A 26,807-nucleotide genomic window follows, 5' to 3' on the forward strand; every position below is an offset into this window, starting at 1 on the left:
TGCAAACTTATAATATCTGTATAGCCTAAAATAAGTTTGCAAACTTATAATACAAACTAATATAATATCCATATGCTATAAGTTTGCATTTTTATCATGTAATGACATTTGTAATACATTAATTGCCAATTAAATTAAGATTGAATTAAACATTTATTTCTTTCATGGTTAAATAACGATTTATTTATTCATTTTTGTCCTTTTTAGTCTTTAAGTCTGGCGTTTACATTTAGAAACTGAATCCGGTTCGGTTCAAAATTCAGCATAAACATCAACCAGCATTTGAGTTGGTTTGCTTCAGTTTCTGTTGGCCGAACTGCTCCACACTTCTTTTCTTCTATAGGTGTGCCTAAAGCTCATCTACTGGCAGTAGGCGAGAAGAAGAACGTTTGTTCAAATCAATATTTCTCACTGTCCCTAGAGGCAGCCTAACTATCACCACTCTCTCCTGCAAAGTTTAGAGCAACAGGATCTAGTCATATATGGAATCCTCACATTGAAATATTCCAGCTGGTCGCTTTAATTTATACTCTTCCGCCCTCTAGTGGAGAAAAGTTAAATGGACTCAAAGCCGTGCAGTTCTAACGCTTTCAGATCTGTTTTGAAGTCAGTTTCCGTTTCTCCCATTCCCTGCAACGTTTACTTTGGCTGACCTGAGACCAGCCCTCATTGTGACCGTCCCCTACACAACCTTCCTACCGACAACGTGGCAACAGTCAGAGTATGCAAGTTGCCCCTTTTCCCCCAACCCAACAACATGAAGCCACTATGGAGGACCCGGTTTGTCCTGTACATCACGGAGAATGTGAGTGTTTTTTTTCTTCTGTAATCAACCAGAGGATGGATCTCAGCAGGAACAGCAGTCAGGGCGTGTTCCACTGTTTACCTAAAACTCCCTGAGAACACTCATTGGACGCAAAGGATGAAGGGATTTTCATCGTTAGGGCAACCACCGTCGATCTACCACACGCTTCTTTGATAATCTCTAATCTTTAAAACAAAATAATATTTTTCAAAATGAAAACTTTTTTCTTGAGTTTTGATCCTCTTTTATTCTCATTCAGACTGTTTCTGCCACCGCGAGTTGCCCACGCAAATTCCTGTTTTGGGTCACAGTGTGTGAACTTTCTCCTCTCGTTATCAGACTGACTAGTTATCAGCCCATGTTGTGTGTTTCTGCTGAATGATGTGGCAGCTGTGGGTGTACTTTGCCTTCCTGTGAAATGTCTGAGCTGTGAGTACTGCAGCAACACTTCACCCCAATTCTTTTTTGTGAATGGTATTTTTTAAAATAAGTCCAGCTTTCTAAAACTCACTTTGTTCTACTTACAAGGTGTTAGAGTCTAGTCTTAGAGATGTACCAGAGAGGCCACCAGGTGCCTGATTCTGGCCGCCGTTCCCACAGAAAGAAAGACAAGGAGCATTACTCCAGGTCTGCTCAGCAGGAGCGGGATCTGAACTATCCTATGCCGGACCAACACTGGGATCGTCCTGATGCACGCTACATGAGCCACTTCACCAGCCCACCTGCCAGACCTCAGCTGCTTCCATACAACTCCCAGGAATATGCATATGGATATGGGTGGCAGGAGCATCACAGACCTCAGTCCAGGTCAGTTCTCCATATAAGTTACTGCAGGCAAACATTACAAATATACTGAAAGTTTTGGTTATTGCAGTGAACTCTTTGTATCTTGACATTCAGCAACAGTAGAAGGTGCAGCGTGCTAAGCAAATGACTGTTTCCTCTTTATGCCAATAGCAGCATTGTTCGGTTCTGTAAGACCTAACATTACACAATTTCTTTTTGTAGGCACGGCTATGACTACTCCTCTCAACACCACTGGGATTACCGAGACGGCTATGGCTATTATGACTACTACAGAGGCCACCATGCACAGCAAGGTATCTTGACGCAAAGCAACTCAAGATATTTAAAGTAGGGAGGGCCAAGCAGTACTTTTCATGACAGACACCAAACCTGACCTGCTTCTTCGTTAACAATAATACCATGTACGTGATAAAGTGTTTCCCCCCTTTCAGATTTCTGCTGTTTTGCCTTTTTTTGCAGCACTTCAAGTGTTTCAGATCATCAAACTAATTTTAATATTAGGCAATGATAACCTGGACACAATGTGGTTTCACATTACCTTACTCCACTGTATGTGAAGTGGTAATGTCCCAGAGTGTATTATAAGCCTGGCGGGCCACCAGGCTTTACTTGCCCCCCACCATGTTTGTTTATTTTAAACAGTTTTTTTATACACCAGTAACAGTGACAGTAAACATAGATTGAGCTTTGTAGTTGACTCAATGAACTGGGCGTGAGGGAGTGTACATCATTTGTGCTGTCCCTGCACCTGCCTTTTGGCCACACACATTATTTCCAAATTATGACGCCTGCTTGTGTATCTCCAAATTTTTGTAACTTTAAAAAAATGTTCTGATGGAATTATTAAGTTAACATCTGGTTGTTCCATATTTGGCAGCTACACTACCATCAAGGTCTTGCAATAACTGGTAATAGGTCTTTTTTTGTCACTTTTTGAAACACTATTATTTCCAGAATTGTTTTAATCCAGCTATGTTAGATGAGTTTAAAGCAGGTTACAATTAAATTTAAATGCAAACTTTGACTATGCCATTTCAAACCCTTCATTTTGTTGTTTGAGCCATTTAGATGCTGATGTTTTTTGAATCACTATCCTGCTGCACAAGTGCTAAAGATAGCAAATCCATGGCTGGACATTATCCTTCAGGACTTTCTGCTAGAGAGCTGCAGTCATGGTTTCATCACTTAGGACCAGCCGTCCAGGTGGAGCAGTACCAAATCAACCCTAGACCATCACAATACCCCCACCATGTTTGACAAGAGATGAGATCCTTTTCTAAAGTGCTGTGTTATTCTCTCTTCAGACGCAGGTTTCAGAAAGTTGCACTTTTTATATCAGTCCACAGAATATTTTCTTAAAAGTCATGGGAATCAAGATGTTTTTAGTAAACATCTTTGGCGTTCTTTGTGGTTGGCAGCAGTTTTTACGACTACCCTCTGGATGCCATTTTTGTCTCTTTATTATTGCTGAATTATGAACAATGACTTTTCAAGGCTGTGTAACACTTTCCATACTAACTTTCTCTCTTTATATTGGGCTGAGATGGGCCACTTTTTGAAATATTTAGTCGTTAGACAGGCTGTGTTGAAGTCATTTGTTGGTTATACATGCCAGAAAGCAATTGAACCTGAGTGTGGCAAGTGATTTTGTATTTACCCAGGTTTTCCCTTTATCCTTCTAACATGTGTTTGATGACCTGAATTGGTTAAGGCATTGTATCAGTTTGAAAGTTTAGTAAATTCATATCACTGGGGGAAAACACATTTTTATTATGACATAGTCTACATTTGTATTATGATTTTGTCCCGGATACCTCACTTCCTGTTGATGTTTGGAAGGCGGCAGTCTCTGTTTTCTAACATTTAAATTTTTTCGTAGCAGTTTCTGCAGGTCAGCCTCTCATGTTTCTGAAGACATACTAAACATGCCGCATGCAGCTACAGTAAATAATGAAAACATCTCGATCCTACTGATGTCTATGCAAAGCACTTAGCTGAAATGGTAGGCTAACATTAGAAAGATTACTTTCTTCTAGCAGGACTTTTTGATAATATGATTTGTAAACTCTTCCAGTGTGATTCCAGTGATCAGGTACAGACGGAACCATTTTAGAAAATTCTGCTTCATGTGCTTAATGTTTTGGCTAGGACTTTACTTTCTGCATTGCTCTTTCTAACAAGGACAGCTGTCTTAGCACATGACACATACAGTATATGGTAAACCTAAACAGCAAGTACAGGCTTACAGCCAAAGTTAGCAAAAACCCAGATTTGTTAGATTAACAACCTCTATTACAGTTTTGCAAGTAGTGTAGATGCTAACAAGCTGTGAATTTTAAACATTGATCAACAAAGTTCTAGCTTAGATGAACAGATAATACACATTATACTCTGAGTTGAGTATACAGTAGAGACTCTGTTTGGAAATGCCTCGATCAGGACTATACTTGGAATTGGATTAGCTCGACCTATTTCTAAGACATCTGGTTAGATATAAATGACATGTTGTTCTACTTATTTAGATGGTGTACAGTGGGGTCCCCAAGAATCATGGCAAACCAATCAGTACCCTGACAGGACCCATATGCAGGGACATGGAGCAAGCCTCAATTCAGAGGAGCACAGGTGAGTCACAGAACCAATTTTTCATTTAACTGCATCAACAGGGTTTTTTATTGTACAATGGCTCTGTTCAGTTTTTTGCAATAAATCAATAAATCATTTCCAAATTCTTCATACTTTTGATATGACACAGATCCTGAGCTCAACTGAAAACTATGCAAACCTGTCATCAGTTATAGAGAATTTAATTACCTGAAATATAGAAAGGGAACAGAACAGATAACTCCTTAGAGCCAATCAGCTACCAAGCATCCACTTTGCTTTTTTAGTGACCAAGTAGTGTTGGACATTTATTGTCCAATGTTGTGCATCATGGTGATGCACAACAAGAAGCCACGTCCTAAACAGTGTGCTGGTTGGGACATGTTTTCTGCTTGGTGGACCCAAGAGAAACCCATGTGAGATTATACCAGCAGTGTGAGAGTGAAAGGTTAGGGACATTTAAACCATCATCAGACCAACATAAGCAATACAAGCCAAACAACCATGGGTAGTTTGACCTCGCCTGAGTTTGCATGTCCTAGAACTTAAAGAATCTTCCATTCATGGTGTCCGATACCTTAGATCTGCCTAATTGCTGCCTTGATGGCAAAGTGGAGAGGTTGATGTTTGGAAAGTGACCATAATGGGATAACTGGTTGCCGTACATCCCCTCTGATACCACATTAGGGTTTCTTGTGGTCCAGATGAGAAGAGATGTGCTAGCTGCATTGTTATTCTAGTAAAATGATAATGGATTAAAGTCAGATTTTCCTTCTTTCAGATATGACCAGAGGAGGGACATCTCCCAGCGTTACCTCAGCGATTATGAAGCTAACCCTTCCAGAGACAATGAGGAGATTTCCTCTTATCACCCCGGGACTCTAGAGAGTTCCAAAACCTCAGGCCTGTCTTCCAGCAGCTATGAGCTGAGTCAGTACATGAACGGATCTGATGTCCTTGATTCAGACATGCAGCCTGTCCTCAGCTCTGACGGAGGTGAGTGCTCGTATCATCACACCCCTTCAATCCATCACGTCACACCGATTCTACAACAGCTCCGTTGGCTTCCCATCCCATATCGCATCAGCTATAAAATACTCTTTCTTACTTTCAAAGGTGTCCACAACCTCTCCCCTCCATATTTTTTGGACCTCCTTCACATTGCTACACCCGTCTGTACCCTCAGATCCTCTTCTCCTAGTCATCTCACTGAATGCCATAGTAACAGCCTGTCTTGTTACTATGGCATTCAGCAGTTCTGCTCCCAAACTCTGGAACTCACTCCCACCTGATCTCCGTAACATAGACTCTTTTGCCACACTTCAAATCCAAACTCAAAACTTATCTGTTTCAAGTAACCTACGCCATTTGGTTGCATTTTAAATCTTATTTTGTACTTAATTTTAATATGTATTTAATTTTTGAGTCTTGAGTGCCATGTTCTGCTTCCTACCTGCTTAGAGCACCCAGCAGTGCGTCAGACCGCGGCTCCTCTGAAGTATTCAGTCCCTCATGCAGTGGTGAGCTTCGGGCCCGTGGGCCAGCTCATACGGGTCACTCCAGCCCTGTCAGCGCAGGAGAAATCCAGTCGGCTGGAAATCCACAGTTTGGAAGTAAGTACAAAATGAATCAGTGTTGAAATGCAGGATATTTTAGTTTGGATTTCTAACGTGGGATACTGAAGAACATCATCTCTCCATCTGCACAGCTCATACTGAGTGAGACGCAGGAACAGCAGGAGTTGAGAAACTTCCCAGGGCCTTTAACTCGGTACCGCCTTGTTACTTGCACGCAAGATGCTGCCTACTGCAGAACATGACATCAAAAATGAATCTGAAAAATGATTTGCTTTGAAAAATGTCTCTGCATATTTTACTAGGGAAGATTTGCATAAAGTGGATGCAATAGACTTTGCTCATCAAAAGGCAGGAGTCTGCATGAGGGACGGCCAGCTGGCAGATAGGAGCTCTGCTGCCCTCTTGTGGAACCTTCTGATACTTCTCTGCAGACAGAATGGAGTAAGTGTGCGTTTCATAAAACAGTCAAAGCTGATATTACAATTTCCACACCACCTCACATGTGAATATATATTCTGATATTTCCAGCAAATAGTTGGCTCAGATATCGCTGAGCTCCTGATGCAGGATTCCCATTCAGATGGAAGCTGGAAGCCAGATGTCCCCACACTCATCGACTTCGACGAGCATCCAGCCGCCGAAGCGCCGCCTGCCGGCGGAGATGATCTGCTCACAGGAGATCCCAGCAGCTCTGGTGCAGAGAGACCAGAGAGGGCGCTGCAGAGCTACACTCAGCTGCTGCTGGCTGGAAGGAAGAAGGTTCAGTCATTTACTTACCAGTTGTAGTCTGACGTCAAAGTTTTTACTTTTATATTTATTTACACGTTTGACTGTAGAGAACAGAGTGCTTATCATTTTCGTGATCTTGCCTGTCATTTTCAATGGTAAATAAATCTGGACAGCTTGCTGTGCAAAGCAAAGTTATTTTAAATTATCGAGGAAACCAGGGTTGCATCTGCTCCATTGGTGTCATTAATGATGCTTGGAGCAAACCTCTTACATCATGTCCTAAAATCATGTTGAAACGTAGCTTCTTTGTGCCACAATGCCCTTGTTTATCCTGAGTCGCCATGCATGCATTTGAAAAATACCTGGGTCTAACATAAAGAAAAGGAATGAGATCTCTGAACTATTTTGATGTATGTTCTGAATCATGTGTCTGCACAGTGTTCTGCTGCGTCAAGTACAAGTACTGTACTTTTCTGGGGGGTTCTGTCATGATTCAGTGGCTGTCTCAGTGCTCTTTGGACCCCCCCCCCTCCCGACCAAGTCCTGAGATTAGTAGCTTGACTGAATCAGCTATTAAATTCTAAGTTTCACTTTCAGTTTCCAACATCAGGCATCCTGAAGTGAGTGCAGCATCTGGATAGCATCATGTGAGATTTTTGTAGTTCCACTGGTTTTGCAGCAGCGCTGCATGTGTGCGCTGTGCATGGCGGCCTCCTGAGGAACAGTTTTTCAACATGTTAGTTGTGTTTCAGGATGACTTGTGCTCCAAGTAGGTGGGGACGTGATTATTGGGAGTGTTATTTTATTTTCCTACAGCATCATGTCCACCAATGCTGTGGAAATGAAAGGCTAATACATTCTGTTCATCCCAAGCTCACATCTGCTGAGCTCATTTTACAAGCTACTTCTCAGTGAAACGCTGGTAAATCTGTTGTTTAAGGTTGAATAGAGAAGCCATGTTGTGATGAATTCCTGAAGGTGGAGTTTCAGGAAGAGCAGGAGTTTTTAAAGAGACAGAGGCCCAATTTCAAAGTCAATTACAAAGTTGACTTTGACATTTCTTTTGAGTTATATTTAATATATCTATCGTTTTTATAACAACTGTCTGTGCCATTTTACAGCACAACGTGCCTGGAAAATACATAATATTGAGCCTTTAAAGTGTGTTTTATAACACAGAACTGTAATTATTCTTGGCTCTTTGTGTTTCTCTCACTTTCCCCATGTGGTCAGCAGGAGGCCTTGGAGTCTGCCATGTCCAGCGGTCTGTGGGGGCATGCACTTTTTCTGGCCAGCAAGATGGGCAGCAGATCATATACCACAGTACTGAACAGGTGAGAAATGCCAAGACCTTTGAAACGGCACAGCTCTTGAAATCTGATTACATTTAAGTGCAGAAGTGATAATTTGTTCAAAAAGTCTTCCTGTGCCTCGGCTTTACTGTGTCCGCCTTAACACAACAGTAACTGGTGTGTATTTTTATCAGGACTCGGTCCTGGTCCAAACTTTAATGTAGCTTAAAACACTGCAGGAAAACTGAATGCAGAAAGTCTCATAGTTTCTGCCCAGCACAGCAGCCAGACTGGTGTCGTCCAATTAGAAAAAGGCACATTTTTATTAACAAAACCTTTTAAAAATTAAAAAATGTTTTAATCCACAGGTGTGCATTCATTTTGCTATGGCCATTTATGTTGAATCGAAATTTCTATTCATTTTTCAGGCTGTTAGAATATACTTCTGTCAGTTTAGAACCAACATCTTTAATTGATTTTTGTGTTGAGATTTGTTAAGGTTACTTTGGCAACTTTTAGACACTTTCAATTAAATTCAGAGATTAAGAACACATCCGGGGATGGGAGGCTGTGGTTGAGATTTTTTTTTAAATTTGTCAAATATTTTACACTAATTTATTGAACCACTTTTTGAACTTGTAAGATTCATCTAGGTTGCAAGCAGTTTTTAGTTATTGTTTTGTCTGTACGTTTTTGCTAGAAATATGTATTTCAAACAATCAAGTTGGACGTTCGTTCAAGAAACAAACCACGTGTTCGCCACCCACGGCCCTCCCTGGACCATGACAGATTTAATGTAATCTAGTCCGCTTTTTTCAGACTATTTTTAAAATCAGAAACATATTACACAGCAGCATGTGTTGGTTAGCCAGAGGAGGAATCTGTGAGGAGAGGGCCGTCAGATGACCAGGATGATTAAGATCTGTAAGTGACAGAAGGCCAGAGTCTGAGCTGTCGGGGTGAACTGTGTAAACCCTCCAAAGTCAGGCAGGAGGGATGCTGTTTAAGTAGGTTAGTTCCTGATTCAGACTTTGAAAACTGACACCAAGTGCTGCTGCTGGTCTGGGTTATGATGTGAAATGACACAAAAATGCTGTGTTGGCAGGTTTACAAGCCAGCTAGTAGCAAATGATCCCCTCCAGACTCTCTTCCAGCTTCTGTCTGGGAGAATCCCAGCTGCATCTGCGGTAAAATGTTGCAATAAAATGATCACATGTCCCACTCATGAATACTTTATGAAGCCCCAGCAATGGCATTAATGATGGTGCTCCTTATCCAGTGCTGTGGGAATGAAAAGTGGGGCGACTGGCGGCCCCATCTGGCCGTGATGCTCTCCAACGAGACAGGAAGTGGCGCCGTACAGCAGAAGGCCATCCTCACCATGGGGGACTCGCTCGGTATAGAAACACCGACTCACTGACAGGTGGCTCTACACAAACACACACACTGATGTGTGGGGTTGCTGTTCCCCCTGCAGCCTCCAGGGGCCTGACGCATGCGGCCCATGTGTGTTACCTGACGGCCGCTGCTTCCTTTGGCCTGTTTCCACAGAAGGCAGAGAGACTCGTGCTTCTAGGCAGCAGCCACAGGTGAGCTGTGCTTCAAACTTCCAGGCACATAGTGGGATTTTACAGCATAATCAAATCAAATAACTATTATCTTTAGTTGCTATAAAAATGCTGCACAGATCAAATATGACTTAAAAGAAATTTTACAAAATGATTTAACACCTTGAAATTGGGCCTCTGTCTCTTTAAAAACTCTTGTTCTTTCTGAGACTCTGCCTTCAGGAAGTCATCACAACATGGCTTCTCTATTAACCCTTTAACAATATTTTTACCACCATTGCGAAGTAGCTCCTGTAATAGAATAATAGATGAGCAGTTCTACCAGTTGTTTGCTAGTTGCTGCTGGCTAGTCTGAAGGAGCTAAGTGGGGGAGTCACAGAGGAGGGTTGCTCTAAGAGACTGAGGCTCTGAGGAAGAGCTTTGCCTCAAAGGCGGAGCAAGGATCACCCAGTTTATTTGCACAGCTGAATGGTTACCATGGGAGATTATAGGATTTCTCAAACATGAATGAAAAAAATCAAGGCAACACTCCAGGTATGTTTTTGATGAGGGAATAACATTATAACAAGTTGATTTTACATCATACTGCCCTTTTAAAGGGAGAATAAAACATATGCTCAGTAAGGGGCACCGGAACGTTGAAGCAAAATTAAATGATCTCACCAGATCTTGAATGTCCGTAGGCCTTTGGTGGGCCTCCCCTTTTGTCTGATGATGTTTGATGTTTTCAAGGGTAAAGAGACCTCTTTTTTGTAAACTGATATATTTCATTCACACACTTCTGTCCTCTCTTTCAGGCAGCCTTTTGGAAACTTTGCGTCAAATTCTGCCATCCAGTGTACTGAGCTTTATGAGTACTGTCAGACGCTCGGAGGAAAGTCATTTTCAATCCCATCATTTCAGGTAGCTCACACCTACTGCGCCTTTAGCTAGAACTTTAACAAGAATACATTTAAAGTCATCTCAGGGTTATTCTGCTATGTCTGATGCTCTGTGATCAGGTGTATAAGTTCCTGTATGCCAGTCGGCTGTTGGACTGTGGACTTTCGTCTCAGGCCTTCCATTACTGTGAGGTGGTAGGGCAGGCCGTGCTCAGGCAGCAGGAGCCTCACTGTGTGCTGATGGAGGAGCTTATTAAGGTATGCACACTTCATGCAATATGGTTTACATGTCTAATCCATCCTATCAACGTTTTGCATCTAGTAGATTCTGCATATGCTGTGTGTGTGTGGGTGTGTGTGTGTGTGTGTGTGTGTGCGTGTGTGTGTGTTTTCCCCTGCAGCTGTCAGACAGACTGAGGTTCTCCGAGGGTCAGTACAGTGAAGCTGGGTTTACTGCAGCAGAACAGGAACCAGAGTGGCTCAAACACCTTCGGACACGACACCAACGTTTGCAGGTGATCAGTCCGTTCATTTCACATCATGCTGACCAAGGGTAGGTCTGTGAAGAAAGACATCTGGCCTTAATTCTAAACGTCACAGAATTCAGACATTGTAAGGAAGGCAAATTTATTATGAGTTTTAAGTCCAATTTGTAATCAGGAGTAGATGGATTGCTGATGTTTCTAAGAGTGATTTTGGACTTATTAATGTCCAGTAAAGATGCTTTATTCTTTAATGTCAAGTTAAGTCAAGTTGTTTATTTATGTGGCCCATTTCAACAACAAGGCAGTTCAAAGCAGGGTTGTGATAGTTATGGGTTGTTCATTATACTTTAGATTTATGTCCTTGTGACTTTTTATTTGTCTAATTCAGTTAGTTTTTTGAATTATTTGTCTAATTCAGTTTAGTTAGTTTTTAGAGTGTGTTTACTACTTGTTATTCGTTATTATTAGTTAAATATTATTTTGTTTATAGTTTACTTTTTATTAGCTATAGTGGCAGTTTAAGTGTAAATTTTTAGGTAGAGAATTCACAAATGTCAAATTATTGTGATGTCATCATGTAAACCTTTATTGGGAAATGGGGAGAGGAAGACTATTTATTAGCCTTTAGGACTGAAAGGCTAACAGAACTGAGTGACAGGAAGGCTGGAGTCTAAATTCATAAACACAAAAATGAAGGATATTTTATCTATAATTTCAGTATGTTTTTGTTAGTTTTATAAATGCACTATATAGTTCCAGTTAGTTATAATTTTGCCCCATTAATTACTGTTTTTATTTATTCCAGATAATGGAAATTATTTTTTAATATTAGTAACTATACTAACCTTGGTTCAAGGTACATTACTCCAGTGAAACAGTAACCAATTATAAAACAAACCAGTAAACTTAGCATTTTGTCAAATGCCATCATCAAAATCTCAAGCTTGACTAGGCTAAGTTTTTTTCCATGAACAGTTTTCTATTGATATAGTTAAAAACCCAGAATAGATACAGTATGGCTTAAGATAACAGATTTGTAACTTTTACAAGGATTTTTTTTGGGAGGAGACAAAGAATAAAAAGTGGAGTCACCCATCTGTCTAGCTAGCTAGCTGTCTATCAAGCTATCCACTTAGCTACCTATCTATCTATCTGGCTACCTAGCTAGTTAGCTATTTGTCCAACTAGCTATCATGAAAAGGTGTTTTTCACATAGTGAAAAGACTATGATGTTGCCTTTTCTGCCTGTAAATATTTATGTAATATGTTTTGTGTTGTTGTTACTTTCCGTTTTGATATAGCTCAACAGTATAGTTTTTGCTTGGTCTGCTGTCCTTAACCATAACATTTGGTGTAGACATACATGGTTTCTATATGCTTTATGTTAACAAATAAGCCTTCTAAATTAGTTGTCTCCACATATTGAATGGGTTGCCAAGGAATTTTGCTCTGAGATTCTCCGCACATCAGGTTGGGATGAATGATGGACCAATGGGGTTTTATTTAGCATCTGATCAAATTTACGATCTGACCACTCACAGTGTTATGATCAAATGCCTGAAACACCAGTCACGTTTCCATTAACGTCTCACATATGACCTTCACTTAATAAGTTAAATAATGTTTAGTATCATTTTTAGGATTTGTTACCAGGCTGAAATTCTTCATAGTACAGCTTTAAAGAGCAGCTAAGATAGCTGTATTAAAGGTTTACTCCCTGTTAAACCTTTAAGATGTGCAAATAGTTTGATGATAACATTTATTGTCCTCAGATGGGGATTTATGACGGTACTGATATAAATCAAGCAGCTCCTGCAAACCATGCCCTGGCCTACGAGAACAGCCAACTGGACCCGGGTAAGATTTTCTTCAAATGTTGCCTGTGAGGTTTCCTACTACTGAGCAGTTTTATACACTTGAAAAACTAGATCATTTGTTCTCACTGTCTGGCACTGAATCAGACTGAATGTTTTCTGTTTTAGCCAGAATTATTTCTACAGTGTAAATTCAGAATTTCTATAAATTCACCAATATATGCATTAGTATTTGGTAGAATTGTTGTTTTAACTGCAGCAACCACACAGCATGATGCTGCCACTCCAATACTTCACAGTTGGGAAGTGTGAGGTATACGTTTCCCCTCTTTTTTTCAGAAATGAAAATGAAAATAATAGTCAAACTGATGATTTTAGTTTTATCAGACCACAGGCCATGTATTATCTAACTGCCATTAAATTTATAAACATGAAATCATCAAAAAAAATGGTTGTTCTTTAAAAACTACAACAGATTTTCTGTATTAGATACTTATAACTTTCAAAGGGTTATGCAGCTCCAAATAAGTTTTATTTAACGAGGTTGAGGGCAAAAATTGATTTTTGGGTTGTAAAGGTTTCAAATGCTTGATTTAAAGTTTCCCAAATTATTTGACGAAACAGTACTCTCACTATATTCAGATTTCCTAACTTGAAGAAAGTGAAAAAATATATATGTATATATTTCTTTAGTTATTCTGTCATTAAGCAAACTTCTCTTGGAAATCCAAAGTGACCTACAAACTTTGTATAACGGATATGAAAACATCTAGTTTGAAATGTATTTCTTACATATTTAGTACAAATATCCATTTATCTATCTCTCTGTACAGAATCTGATCTGGATGATTTAAGTTGTCACTACCAGAATCCGGAGCCTGAGTTTCTCTATTTTCAAAGTTCTGAGCATCAGGAGAGCCTCATTCATGGGAGTGGAGAGGAAACGCAGGAAGTGATGTCAAACACTGACACAGAAACCCAGCAAAGGTAGAGAACTGTTAGTAGCACTGTAAATCACTCAGGTTGGTTCATACATGGCGGCTCAGTTCTGACCAGCTCTGCTATTCTCTGCCTGTTACTCTGTCAAGGCCTCATGCCGATGCTCCCTCCATGCCAACAATAGCAGTTCATGCTCCCTCTGCTCCCGCCGGCCAAAACTTCAGTCATCATTACACGGATGGTGTTGAAGTCAGGAGTTCCATGCCACATTGTCCTCTGAGTAATGTTTCTCTGGCAGCTGATGGTGAGGATCCCCTGCCAAATGTCATTCATTCCTGTCTCTGTTCAGACATTCACATCCCGTGAGCCGTTGGCTCTCTGCTCAACTACTTTGTTTTCATCCGCAGAGGCAGACTCGTCTTCCAGGACCGGGACGGTGAGAGGTTTCTTTGTAGTCATTATCTGTCCAAGACAGCGGAGAAATTGTATTTCAGAAATCAACTCTTTGTTTTCTATTGGAAATGAATAATCAGATGCTTGAGGTTAGCTTCGGTCATAATCCAGACCAGCGGGTCGTCACTGGCGCTGTGGAGGAGCCTGAGGGGCCCAAAGAGGTTCCTAAACAGGTAGGGAGTTTAGAGCTGCTATACCAGCTGTGTTTCCTTTACTAAAGTGCCCAAATGTTTGTCTTTATTCTGGACTATATGAGATGCAATTGCTATGTTTTCACTAAATGAAAAATGAAATTAAAATCACACATTGTTCATGTGATAAATCATTACAGTAACAGATGTAAACAGTAACATGAAATATATTCATAATTCAGCCATGGAGCTAGCGCTCATCATCTATCAGCCAATCAGAGGAAATGTCAGCGTCTTATTCAGGCCTTGGAGCAACAAGCCCCGCCTACTCGGGAGTGACTACATATGCTGTTTTTTGGGGAAATTGTAGTTGGTGATTTTATAGAAGAGTTAAAATATTCAACATGTATCAACAACACCAAACTTTTTATGAAGTGTGATGCTGTGAGAGCTCTGGTGGGGTCAGAGCTGTACATTGTCTGAAAAAAACAAAAGCAAACCATCATGCTCCTACTAGTTCCTGTCGTCTTTGTGGTTTTTGCCACAAAGAAAAGTAGTAACATCCGGTTATTGGTCGTGTGACTTGTGTGATGCAAAAAAAGTGTTTCCATTGTTATTTTGCAAAATACAATTAATTTGATATGGCCGTAAAACTTTGTTGTACTGCAAAAACCTTTTTATGAAAAAACAGGTTTTTTTGGAAATTGCAGTGTTTCCATTTGGCAAAAATTATTTTTGTAATTTCAAATTGCACATTTTTATGGTTAATGGAAGTGCAGCTCCTGCCGGCTGACAGGAGGAGACATGAATGGATTCAGTCTTTGTTCTGTGCACACAGAGCACCAAGGCTGGGTGGTTCAGTGGCTGGTTCAAATCCAAACCAAAAGAGGTCCAGGAAAATACAGAGAAAGACATCCCAGCTCAGACGGTGAGATGTCAACAGATGGAAAACATGATTGATTTCATCAGTTTGTTAAAATTGTTTATATTAATATGTTGATCTGTAGGACCAGCGCCCAGCTGCTGGCCAACACCCTCCTCCTCCACCTGCTGCTCTCCCTGCTGCCACCTGTCCAGCATCCCCAGCTGGGATGAATCCTTTCTCAAGGAGAGCAGGTGAGTCATGAGACAAATAAAAAAATTGTTTTCCTGTGTGACCGTGTTGACCAGCTGTCTGTATTAGGACGTACAGTTTTCTGCTAAAGCTCTCATCAAATTAAAACCACAAATTTTTATGTATTTAAAGTTTCTTTTGTGAAATTTATCTATCACAAAATTTCCAGACCATTTATAGATAGACCAACAAGAAAAAGATCTGTGGTAAGGAGAACAGGCAAGGAATTCCCAACACCTATAAAGTGCATTCACACCAGCCCAGCTTAGCCTGCTTTAATCAAACTCTAGTTTGTTTGTCTAGAAAGTCTTTTTTTGGGGGGGAGGTGGGAACATTTCCTAATCAAAGCAAAAAAAGCTTTGATTTGGTCTGCCAACAAACCTTCTTCTCAGTTCAGTTGAAATAACCTCTGGTGCATTTTGACTAAACGTGGATGCAAGCCGCCCGGAGACTGCTTCAAAAGCAGGAAGTGGACTACAGCGTAGGGCATTCTGGGCAAATACAAAGAAAACAAACCGAAACAAACAAAATATCTAGCGCTAGCGGGAGAAATGTCTTGTTGTCTTTTACCAAAGACAAAATAGAAATTCTGCAACTGCTAAAATCTCACGCCACTCTATTTTTGTTCACATTTTTCAAAGGATGAAGTTGCGCTCATAGTCTTCTTCTGAGGTTTTCGTGTTGTCTCCTTCAGTGGTTCTGGGTGCAGCGCCACCACAGGCAAGTGGTGGAACAGGTTTTACAAACCGCAGCAGCTGAAAATTCAACAAATGTTCCAATTTTGGTCCCTAATTAAAATGATTCTACCAAAATATCAGGTGTGGAAACACATATAGAAGGCTTGCAGCTGCGGCTGCAGCAAAAGGTGGCAGGTGCCAAGTAAAAATGGACGCCGCATTTTCCAGATTTGTGTTGGTAAAAAAGCTGCATGCCATGTTCTTTTTTCTCCTACTTCATGCTTTCACTGCTCTTTACCCATTACATGACATCCCAATGAAATGCACTGAGGTTGGTGGTTGTGGCTTGTTATGTAAAGCAGTGGGTTTTACCTCTACCAGTCGTATGCTGTTAGCTTAAACACTGTTCATATCTTCAGTCATGTTTGAAGCCTTTTGACAGAGGCGGTCCAAAGTGTCTGATCCCTCTCATGTCATGCACCTTTCAGTTCTTTAGCTCCAAAATTTAAACCTGCAGAAGTTTAGCTCTTTTTAACATCATTTAACCCTTATTTACGGTTGTAAATGTGATTTTTGTAAACCTTCGTATTTTCCTCACAGGCCTGCAGCCAAGGTAGTAAAAGCTGCATAACTCCATCAAAGGTAAAGCATTAACACATTTTGATCTACAAATCATCAAAAAGAGTCAGTTTTGATTACATGTCTTTATGTTTGCAGAACAGTTGATTACCCTTAAATCGAAGTGAGGACTTTGTGCACATATACCACCACCAGGAAGAACTGTATACTGCTTGCTTGCACAGATGATTCTTTCTTTGGGGTTCCGTTTCAGACCCTTGCAGCGGACTCACCATCATGTTCCGTGCATGGAACAGAAATACTCGCAACTCAAATAGCAGCGGCTGTGACAGCCAAGGTATGCTTCCTGAGAGCTGACTGTTGGGAAATCACCAGGGGCCGGGGGGGAGGGCAGGACAGCATCTCTGACCCCAGTGACTACAGCCTAGAAGTGACTGGAATCAGTTTTATCAGCAGCAAAGATGCGAGTTTTCACATGACACATAAAGTTAAAGCCAACTCAAAGAACCTGTGCCCACTAGCTGATGATTTAAGTTGTGCGTAGCGATCATTTTGTGCTGATTATCAGTCATTTGAATGTAGAAGAAAGTGGTAAGTCTAACAGATCCGCTGTGTTATTTGTAATCTGGGTAAGAGCCACAGCTTTAAAACACACAAATGAAACACTTTCATCAGTATAGCTTTTCTCTACTTGAGGTAATCTTTAGCCATTCTGACTCTCTTAAGGATTTTATGTAAATGCTTTGTTATTGTAATTGCAAAATGCACAAACTGCGCTTCCTCATGTCGTCTCATAATACGTGGTGTGTGTGTGTGTGTGTGTGTGTGTGTGTGTGTGTGTGTGTGTGTGTGTGTGTGGATGTGGGAGGGTTCTATGTAAAGGGAGACCTCTTCCAGGCTATCAATCAGTAATGCTTCTGCTCATACCCTCCCACCCCCAAAAAATATTTATAGAGCCGAACTGTTTATGAAATGTTCATGTGAGGAAGGTTTATCTTAGTTATCTACTAAATGTCTGTAGAAGTACATTTACTTTGAGGATCACCTGTTTTGTTTCTTTGTCATATTGTAAACATGTCTGTATATATTTAAGATGTTTTAAGTTAAGCAGTGAGGTTTTGTTTTTTTAAAGTATATCAATGCCTTCTATATTTCAGTTACATGACAATTGTCTGTTTCTCTTTCAATGACACTAAAACATTAAAACATTAACAAATTCTCAGCCTGCATGTTCTATTTCCTGTCACACAGCCATGGTGAATAAATAACAGACGGGTCTGAGCTCAGAAATAACAATAATGCCAAGCGGGCCTCTCACTTTGCACAGGCCTGGTGACAACACGGCAGGTGCCGGCTCCTTTTTCCTGTTCGTCTGCAGAAGCCATGTGTGATTGGTCAGGGAATGCAACACACACACACAGCAGACATGTCACCATCTGCCTGTAATGTGTCACAGCGTAAGCAACTTAGAACATGGAATGGATTTATGGAATAGCTTTTCAAGCAGCCTGTGGAGTGTCAAAGAATTATAATTAGGCCACTAAGGATTAATGCATTTTCCCTAACATAATTAATAAAGTTCTGTAAATAAATAGCGAATCGGGTTTAGTTTCAGGAACATCACAAACTCTTCTTTGATTTTTTTTTATTACATTCTGATTGCTTAAGTAAAATGAAGACACAAAATGATAGAAGGCAAAATTTACCAGGTGATAAAGTGTGAACAGTATATTTTTATTACGCTGCATTTGAAACAGTATGGCTGAATTATAACACTGAGATTTAGACAAAATAGAATAAATTATATTTTTACTTCTGCTTGTAAAATGAATGGCCTTGTAAGCGACAGATAAAGGTAGCATTGACACAACATTTTGCAAAACCTAACCAATACTTCACGTGACAACCCAACTCCCCCACCTCCCGTTCCAAACATGACTAACGGTTGTCTTTGAGAATTCCCATCTTCGACTAAAGAAATGCACCACTCCCGACCGAAAACAACCAATCAGAGCCAGGAGGAGGGTCTTAGCGCTGACAATCAACATCGTGAATGTGCTGATAAATACGCTAATGGTGGAAAAGAAACAGCTAGAGCTAACACTATGTAAGGTCTCGGCTTATGAAAAAGTTGCTTACGTAGAGTTTTTGGTAAGTTGCATTACTCTACCAGCAGGAACAGTCCAATCACTGCACACCCCACACTTCCCAGTTAGTGTGAGTAGCTTTCTGGTTAAAAAAACAAAATGTTTTTTTTTTTACCCTAGAGTGAAGAATGTCCCGCACCTTACAACAGCTGCCATATGTCTGAGTTTTGTTTAGATGAGTTATGCTGTTCAGAAAAGGACAGTTTGATTTCTGTGTATGTTTAGATACAAGAGAGAGAAATGACGCCACACTCAAGTCAGAACAAATTATTCAAAGCCAAGTCTTTGTCAGTTGGCGCTACTTTATTTGTGAGCCAATATGCAAAGAGAAAAAGTTGTGCGTATTATCAGTTACACGTGGATTCTCACATTAATAACAGCCTAACACCGTAAGCGGTTTCACATCACTGCCAGCTCCAATATCAGAGCTGGGTTGGTGGAAATTTTTAGCCCTGATGCGAACCCACCCCCACCGGGGTAGAAGTGTGTAAGGTTTTAATTTTTATCTATTTGTAATTATAAATGTAATCTAATTACATGCAGTACTGTGAAAAAGTATTTGTCCTTACCTTCTTTCAAAGTACTCTCTATTTTTGTCCAACTTGAATGTTTCAGATCATCAAAAAAAAATAAAAAATGTAATACAATAGTAAATACAAAAAGCAGTTTTCAAATGATTTCAATTATTAGGGGGAAGAGTAACCCAAATCCACCTGGCCCAGTGTGAAAAGGTAATATTCTTTGTTAAATGGTGATTTAATTTATTTCAATTCCTCTATCTTTATTTCTGCCAGACTTGAAGAATCTAGAAATCTCTTAAGTATAATCTGTCTGACAACAAGAAAACAAATCAAAGATATCAAAAAGTATGTCAAGCTCAACAGAGTCTTCCTTTGCTGCTAATTCTACCAAGTCCATTGAATTGGTTTTGGTTAAGAGAAACAAAGTCAGTGGCATCTATCATTGTAGAAGGAGTTACACAACCCAGCGCAGGAGTGGCTGGCCTTCCACGATTACTCTAACAGTGTTTCTGTAAATCATCCAAGGGTCACAAAAAAATCAAAACAGAACAACATTAAAATATTGCTGGCCTCACTTGTCTGACAACCATAGAAGAGTTTCAGGATTAACACCATGGCTGACCTAAACAAAACACGGGCCTGACATTTACCATAAGACATTTTCATAAGCCCCAAGACTTTTAATAAAATATTGTATGAGCTGTAAAAGGCAAAAGTGGAACTTTTTGGAATGTATAAAGTTCTGCTTCGCTGCTTCAGGTCCTGGACAACATGCTCTATTTGACTGAACCTGGAATAAGACCCTCGACCTAAAAATACTGTAAGAGAACATCCAGCAAGTATGCTTGATCTTAAATTCAAGCATACTTGTACAATGATCCAAAGTACACCAACAAAAACAATTTCGAAAAGAAAGTTGCGCCAAAATTCCACCACAGCAATTTTAAAACTCATTGCCAGATTTAGATTTCGGGCTCATTACATTTTCTTATAGGGCCAGGTGGCCTTGGCCGTTTCTCCCATTCATAAATGGAATTATTATTTGAGAAATGCTTTCTATATTTCCTGATCTGATTTTGGAAAACAAAAGTAAAAACAGAGGAAACCTGAAAGTTTCATGGCTCTGTCAGACATCATTTTGTGCAACCTACCCTCATGCAGGACCGTTATCTACATTTCACTAAATTATTAAATACATTTAATCTTACGATGCTCTTCTGTACTGAATGAAGATTTCTGACATATGGGTTAAACATCATACCCTGTTTATTGGGGTCACATTGTTTTCTCCTTGTGCTCCGCCACATGCTGTGCAAGCTTTGTGGCACACTGGAAAGATTTGTCACACTCTACACAGACAAAGATCCTGCCGGCGCAGGTTTGCTCCTGGTGGAGCTTCAGCTGCGTGAGGTGGCTGAAGTTCTTGCCACAACCCGTGCAGCCGTACGGCTTCTGGTTGTTGTGAATGAACTGGTGACGAACCAGGCGGGAAGCCATGGCGAACGCCACACCGCACTCTCCACACTTGTGAGGCCGCACTCCACTGTGAATGGCTTTGTGCTCCGTTAGATTGGAGGATTTTGTGAAGCACTTGGAGCACACGGAGCAAACAAACGGCCGCACTCCCATGTGGACCTTCTGGTGCTCGGCCATGCGGCTGGCTAGAGCGAATGCTTTGCCACAGTCCGGACAGGAGAAGGGCCTTTCTCCAAGGTGCTTGCGCTCGTGGCGCTTCAGGGAGAGAGGTTTGTTGAAGGTCTTGCCACAGTGCGTACATGGGAAAGGCTTGTTGTTGGTGTGCATGTTCCGCTCATGCTTCCTCAGGTCGGAGGAGCGGATAAAATCCTTGCCGCATGTTTCACAGATGTAGGGCTTCTCGCCGGTGTGTGTGCGGATGTGCTTGCGGTAATCTGAGGACCAGATGTATGTTTTGTCACAGAAGGGACAGAGATACGGCCTTTCCCCAGTGTGCAGACGCTTGTGCTGCTGCAGAGTGCCCTGATGTGAGTAAGCCTTGCCACATATGTCACACACATGTGGCTTGAGGCCAGAGTGTGTTTGCAAGTGGCTCTGGAGGTTGCAGAGTTTCTTGAAAGCCCAGTGGCAGTGTGTGCATTTGAAAGGTCGGTCCTCAGTGTCCACTGCACTTCGTCTTTTCATTACAGCCAAAAGTCGTGGAGCTTTATCGTCTTTGCATTTGTTAGGTGACTTATTTGCCGAAGGGTTTTTTCTGAGTCTCTTTTTGGTCCCTTTTCCATCCTCACTAGGAGAGTATTCCTCAGCATCTAGCTCTTTCAGATTAGCTGTCCTCAGTTGGTCTGAGCCCTTGTTTTGTTTTGTTAAGTGTTGGACAGAGTTTATTTCCTTCTCCTTTAAAGCATCTACCAATCCATTATGTTTGTTTTTGGTCTCAGCGTGTTTGGAACGTGGTGCCATGGCCCCCCTGTGGACTTGCTTCACAGGCATCTTTACCTCTTCTGCTGGTGAAAGTTCAGCAAACCTCTCTACAAGACTCCAGTTTGGTGTTTGAGGATTTAGATAAAGAACTCCATTGTCTTTGCTGTCAGCAAGCAAATCTTCACCAGCACACACACCGTGAAGTGAAGAGTACATCTTCACATTGTCAGGGTTACTTACAGTGCTTCCATCAGACGGACTACGAGTTACACAAAGTCTCACTTGACGTTTTCTTCTGCTCCTTTTCACAGCAGCTGTTCTTTCAGACATCTGTAAGATCAGTGGAGATTTAGTTTTGCCACTGATGCCTTGCTCACCAGTTTTGAACATGCAAGAGTGTCTTGGAAGCATCCAGCAGCACATGTATCACTGGGAATTTGAACTAAGTACCAGAACCTTAGCATGTAAAATTGTGGTTATTTCTATAAAATATAAATGCAGATTTATTTATATACATATTTATATCAATTTAAAGACTGAAGCATGCCTTACACTGCGTTTTCACTCCAAGCAGGCCAGGTCCAGGAGATGCCACAGTGATATACTGGCTCCTGGTCTTGAATAACTCAGGGAAAGATGTTCTTACAGGCGGAGTTTGGCAGGAGTCGTCTGTAGGTCAGCATCTATCCTGCAAGTCAGCAGGAATGGGGATATCTTCGCAGCCAAGCTCCCCTTACCTCCCACTGACTTAGTTTACCAGCTGTTTGCAAGGGGTGTGAAGTAAGTTACACACACGGTCAAACTCAGAGAGGGTGAACATATAGCAAGGCTGGCCGTTAGACTCAGAGGCAGAATTCTGTTTATGCTGTTGCTTTCTGGAGTTTAGGGCCGTTACTGAAAGTGTTGACTTTTAGCTGTTAAGTTTGTTCTTGTAAACAAATAATTTCACAACTAACGCAAGTATAAAGTGATAATTATTGTGAAATCACATTGTGAAAATGCATTACTTTAGTTTGTTGCATTCTTGCCTACATATTTTACCTTTCCCCACCATGGTGGCCACACAGGTCAGTTTCCATCAGTTAAAAAAAAGTTCAGTAAATTGGACCACCTTACAACTGGTAAGTTGACCTGTTGTAAGGGTCAACTTAGCTGGTTGCATTTTCCACAGATAAGACGGAAGACACTACAAAACCGCATCAAGTCCATATGCCAAAATTCAGTAGAGAACCATATGGACAATAAAGTGCATATAGCAGAAATGTGAAGATGTCAGAATATAAAGATATATATAGTATTGCTAAGGACCATATCTAATGTATTCTGGAAGTTTGGTGTGAATCTGACATCAGCAAATTTCACACATTTGTCTTTCATGGCAAGAAGTCCAAAACGGAGGCCTGGCAATGTGGAATCCCTGGACAAAAATTCACAAACAGTGACAACTTTGATTCTCTAACCTAATTTAAGTACTGAGACGACTTTGAGAAAGGGAGATTGTGTAACAAATGTAAAGATGGTGGTTTTGATCCCTTACTGCTCATGCTTGTAAATTTACAGCACACATTCAGTTTTTGCCTTTATTATTCCTGACAAAGTAAACACAGGTACCGATTTTCACAGGTCTAGATGATACTTTTTAAACGAAATTTAACTTATGGGGGCTGTTGAGTCCCAGCAGGGAGTCGCTCGGAGCTAAGTCTGATCATCGGTCTCGATCCGTTCACATTTTATTAGAGTTAACAGGTCGAAATGAAAAAGAACACTAATGCAGACATATTACAACTTCTCCTCAAAATAACATTTAATAGGTTAAATTATACATAAGATTTGAGCAATTATTTCTATAATTAATGACAAGACTAACTATCAAGATAAACAACACTTTGTAGACCAAGAACTAACAAGGTTACTTAACAACTGCTTTAACTGCCACTGAATGTTTAGTTCAGTTTTTATTGAACTAAACACTTTGGGTACTTTGGGTTTTTAAATATAATGGTTCTGTTGTTTTATTTGGCCAGGCAGACAATGATGATGACTATTATTATTATAGTTATTGTTTAACTGAATATACTGTACTATTGCTATTATAAATAATAATATTACATTTTGTTAGAGGAACCAGATTGTTGTGAGCATACAGCTGTTAACGCCATAAGATCCAGAACTGCATCACAGCAGAGCTGTGAAAATCACAACTATATTTTGAGATGACCCGTATGTTTGGACAATGGCCACTAGATGGCACCACTTACTCTTTCTTTTTCAGAGCCCATCAGAAACAAAGGGCGGAAAATCACTGGTTGAACAGGAAAAAACAAAAGTGAAATGTTACAAATCTGTCAGAAATCCTCCTCATAGTTGGAATTTGTGCTGTTTAAGAACAGAACGTTCTCTGTCGTTTATAAGGAAAACTTAAAAATTCCAACTCTGGCACATATGTTGGTTTTGTTATGGAAAACACTTCATCTGGCTAAAACATGAAAGCGTGAGCTGCAGGTAACTTCTTTTTTCGTCCATGATAGGCGCATGTTAAATCCCATTCCAATATCGATTTTCGTAGCATGCATAATGTAAGTTATCAAAACTGATGAGTGTTCAATTTTGACCCTAACAGTCACACACTGGACAACAAAATCACTTTTACTCTGGCATCCTGTCTTCCTGCAGGTCTTACATAAATGATTAAATGTGCAGAGTTTTCTGCAATTAAGTTGTCAGGGATGTTCCCTGCCTTCTGCAGGGAGGAGTTTCCCAGGTGAGCAGTCTGGACTAAACTCCTAACAAATCCCTTTAAGACTGAGACTTATCCGTGTATTGTTCGATCCTGGGTGTCAAATTCTGATCTCTGTGCAAATCTACCTTTCTGCAGTTTTTCACACGTCAACATGACATCTAAGCTGAAACCAGATATGTAAATATGCTGCAAAAAAATAAGACGCAATTGGTGAAAACCAATTGTTGGTGAAAACCAATTGTTCTCACTTTCTGACATGAACTCTGACTAAACCGTTTCTGTTTGAAATCATTTAGGATCAGCGAAATTATTTATGTTGAATCCCAGAATAATTCTGAAATTATTGCATATGATTGTATTATAAGCCAAAGACTCAAACTTGCTGCTTGCATTTGCGAATTTATGGAAAATCAATAGAAATCAGCCAAGATACAGGAAAACAGTGGTGGATTTCTCAAATCTGATGGAAATATGTATACACCAAAATGAGCACCATACCATTCAGGAAGAAAACAGATTCCAAGGTACAGATTCCAAAAAGAACAAGACTTTACTAAGATATTGGCTGAAACTACAAAAGTGTCATAATGAGTGAACTGGTTTATGGACCATCATGGACTGAAAGACCACTTAGAAAGAAAGAAGTCATTACTCCAAACGCGACAACAGAAAAACTTGTTATAGTTTGCAAATACACTCAAGGACAAAGATCTAAACTGACCGAGGATGGCCTGTTGTTCGGCCCATTGGGGGTGGCTGCATCATGGCGCTCCCGTGTTTTGTCGCAAAGGTAAACTGGTGTCATGAAGAAACTGTAAAAACATTGACATATCATCTCAAGTCTGGAGGTTACAGCTGAGACACAAATCGGTCTGCCGAATGGACAGTAACCAAGGATACTGCCAAAATACTTATAAAGTGGTTTAAGAACAACGGCAGAGAAAATTTGTGCTTGGTCTGTGTGAGCGATTACTGCAGTTCTGTCAAAGGGAATGAGCCAGAATTCCAGCAAACCACTGCAAAAACATTGTGGAAGGAAACCCAGAAATTTAAAAGGTTGTCCTACCAAATGGTGAGAAAATGTATGTATTAGACCACAGGACATGTCTCCAACTATTTAGATCTTTGTTCTTGAGCTAAAAGATAGTTTGATAAATTCTCTAAAATAATCTTTCTCTCATTTTTTTTGACAGAATTAATTTGCTAATTCTATCAGGTGTAAAATAGGAAAAATTTGGTCAGATTTCACTGTAAGAAAAACAGCTACACTGCTTTTTTAACTGTGTATCTTAGGAGTCTTCAAGTCCAGTCCTCAAGGACCTGAGTCCTCCAACTTGTAGAAGTGTCCTTCATCCAACACACTTGAACAACATGTCTGAATTACCTTTTTAGTATCCTGCTAACTACCTAATTATTTGACCCAGGTCTGTTGAAAGACAATGGCCGCCAGTGTAGCTAAATGATCTGCCTTCAACCGTGCTAGTCAACGTTCTCAGGTCACCTACTAGAAATATCAATGTTCCTCTGCAGCTGAGTTCGGAACATTTGAAGAATCAGTCACAAATAACAGGAAAGCTTCTATTGCTTCGGGAAAAATTTAAAAGATTTCCATGATGTGGGTTCTGACCTGAACTTTGAGCTCAATAAAAGTCTTGAATGAAACTCAGACTTTTCTTGTGTTCGGCCTCCCCATCAAAAGAAGTGAATAATGCTTCATGGCAGAAGAGAGGTAAACACAGTCGGAGAGATAGTTTTCTTTTCGGTGGCTCAACTGGAAGTTGCCACAACAAAGCTGGATGTTACTTAAGTGCCTCAGAATGACATTAAACGTTGAACCTAGGTGCCGAAGCTGAAACAACAACTGGCTTAAGGAACATGACCCAGGAAGTCCCTGTTGGGACAAAGATTTCATTAGATTTCTCCCAGGATATCAGTAAGGAATCTTTTTCAATTATAGCAGAGAAGAGGAACAAGATAAAAAACAAAATCCAAAGTCTATTTCTATCCAGTCACTATGATTTAAGTAAAAATCCCAGCACTCCTAAAGTTGGATGTGAATGAGTATTCCTTTTCATCACTGGTGACCAGCTTAAGCAGAGAAAGTGCTGAGTCACTCCTCGGTTTCTTCGATTTCACGAAGGAGTAGACGGCTTTAATTGAGAACATACCGGATCTGGGAATTTTCCACAGGCTTCCGCTCCCTTTTCCCCAGAAAATCCTTGGATTGGCTTTGCTTTCGCCCGCTTCGCTTGCTCAACTTATACCCCTAAGGGCATCTAACCACGCTATTCATGCTGTGACAGATGCCAAAAAACTTCCCAACATGACTTTTTGTTTTTTTCTGAAGCAGATTTTTGATAGTTATTATTTTGGATATAAACAGAATCAAATTAGTTTTTCATTTGCTTTAAAGGCTGCCACGTTAGCCAGGTTTGTGGAAGTCGTTGCATCTTTAGCAGAAAGATTTTGGTGCGTATTGCACAAAAACAAGTTTCTAATGTGGTTTGGTATATATTGACAGTGTGTGCAAAGCTTCTCTGCCTTTTT

The 26,807-nt window shown here is 40.4% G+C and overlaps 2 protein-coding genes across 4 annotated transcripts; one reads left to right on the forward strand and one right to left on the reverse strand.

The window, feature by feature from the left end:
• The first annotated feature begins 532 nt into the window (after positions 1–532).
• sec16b (SEC16 homolog B, endoplasmic reticulum export factor) lies at positions 533–17,672 on the forward strand. 3 transcript variants are annotated; one of them, XM_023340061.1, is made up of 26 exons: positions 533–805; positions 1,065–1,234; positions 1,334–1,612; positions 1,814–1,905; positions 4,135–4,237; positions 4,998–5,212; positions 5,678–5,829; positions 5,925–5,986; positions 6,096–6,234; positions 6,322–6,552; positions 7,759–7,856; positions 8,920–9,001; positions 9,094–9,211; positions 9,292–9,403; positions 10,180–10,285; positions 10,384–10,521; positions 10,665–10,778; positions 12,521–12,605; positions 13,396–13,549; positions 13,651–13,805; positions 13,909–13,937; positions 14,035–14,127; positions 14,924–15,013; positions 15,093–15,201; positions 16,477–16,518; positions 16,594–17,672. In XM_023340061.1, exons 3-25 carry the CDS (start codon positions 1,356–1,358, stop codon positions 16,491–16,493), a joined length of 2,751 nt encoding a protein of 916 aa, XP_023195829.1. In that variant the 5' UTR covers positions 533–805; positions 1,065–1,234; positions 1,334–1,355; the 3' UTR covers positions 16,494–16,518; positions 16,594–17,672. The 3 variants fall into 3 exon arrangements, with proteins under 3 accessions (XP_023195829.1, XP_023195830.1, XP_023195831.1); XM_023340062.1 differs by having other exon boundaries at positions 1,145–1,234; XM_023340063.1 differs by having other exon boundaries at positions 533–1,234; positions 16,599–17,672.
• A 1,214-nt stretch (positions 17,673–18,886) lies between these two features.
• On the reverse strand, positions 18,887–22,127 carry LOC102219833 (zinc finger protein 648). Its single transcript, XM_023339275.1, has 2 exons — positions 22,073–22,127; positions 18,887–21,850 (listed from the first exon to the last, which is right to left on the reverse strand). The coding sequence occupies exon 2, from the start codon at positions 21,848–21,850 to the stop codon at positions 20,399–20,401; it is 1,452 nt and encodes a 483-aa protein (XP_023195043.1). The 5' UTR covers positions 22,073–22,127; the 3' UTR covers positions 18,887–20,398.
• Between the last annotated feature and the right edge of the window lie 4,680 nt (positions 22,128–26,807).

This window comes from Xiphophorus maculatus, chromosome 9 (genome assembly GCF_002775205.1).
Source record: "Xiphophorus maculatus strain JP 163 A chromosome 9, X_maculatus-5.0-male, whole genome shotgun sequence".
NCBI classification, from domain to species: domain Eukaryota; kingdom Metazoa; phylum Chordata; class Actinopteri; order Cyprinodontiformes; family Poeciliidae; genus Xiphophorus; species Xiphophorus maculatus.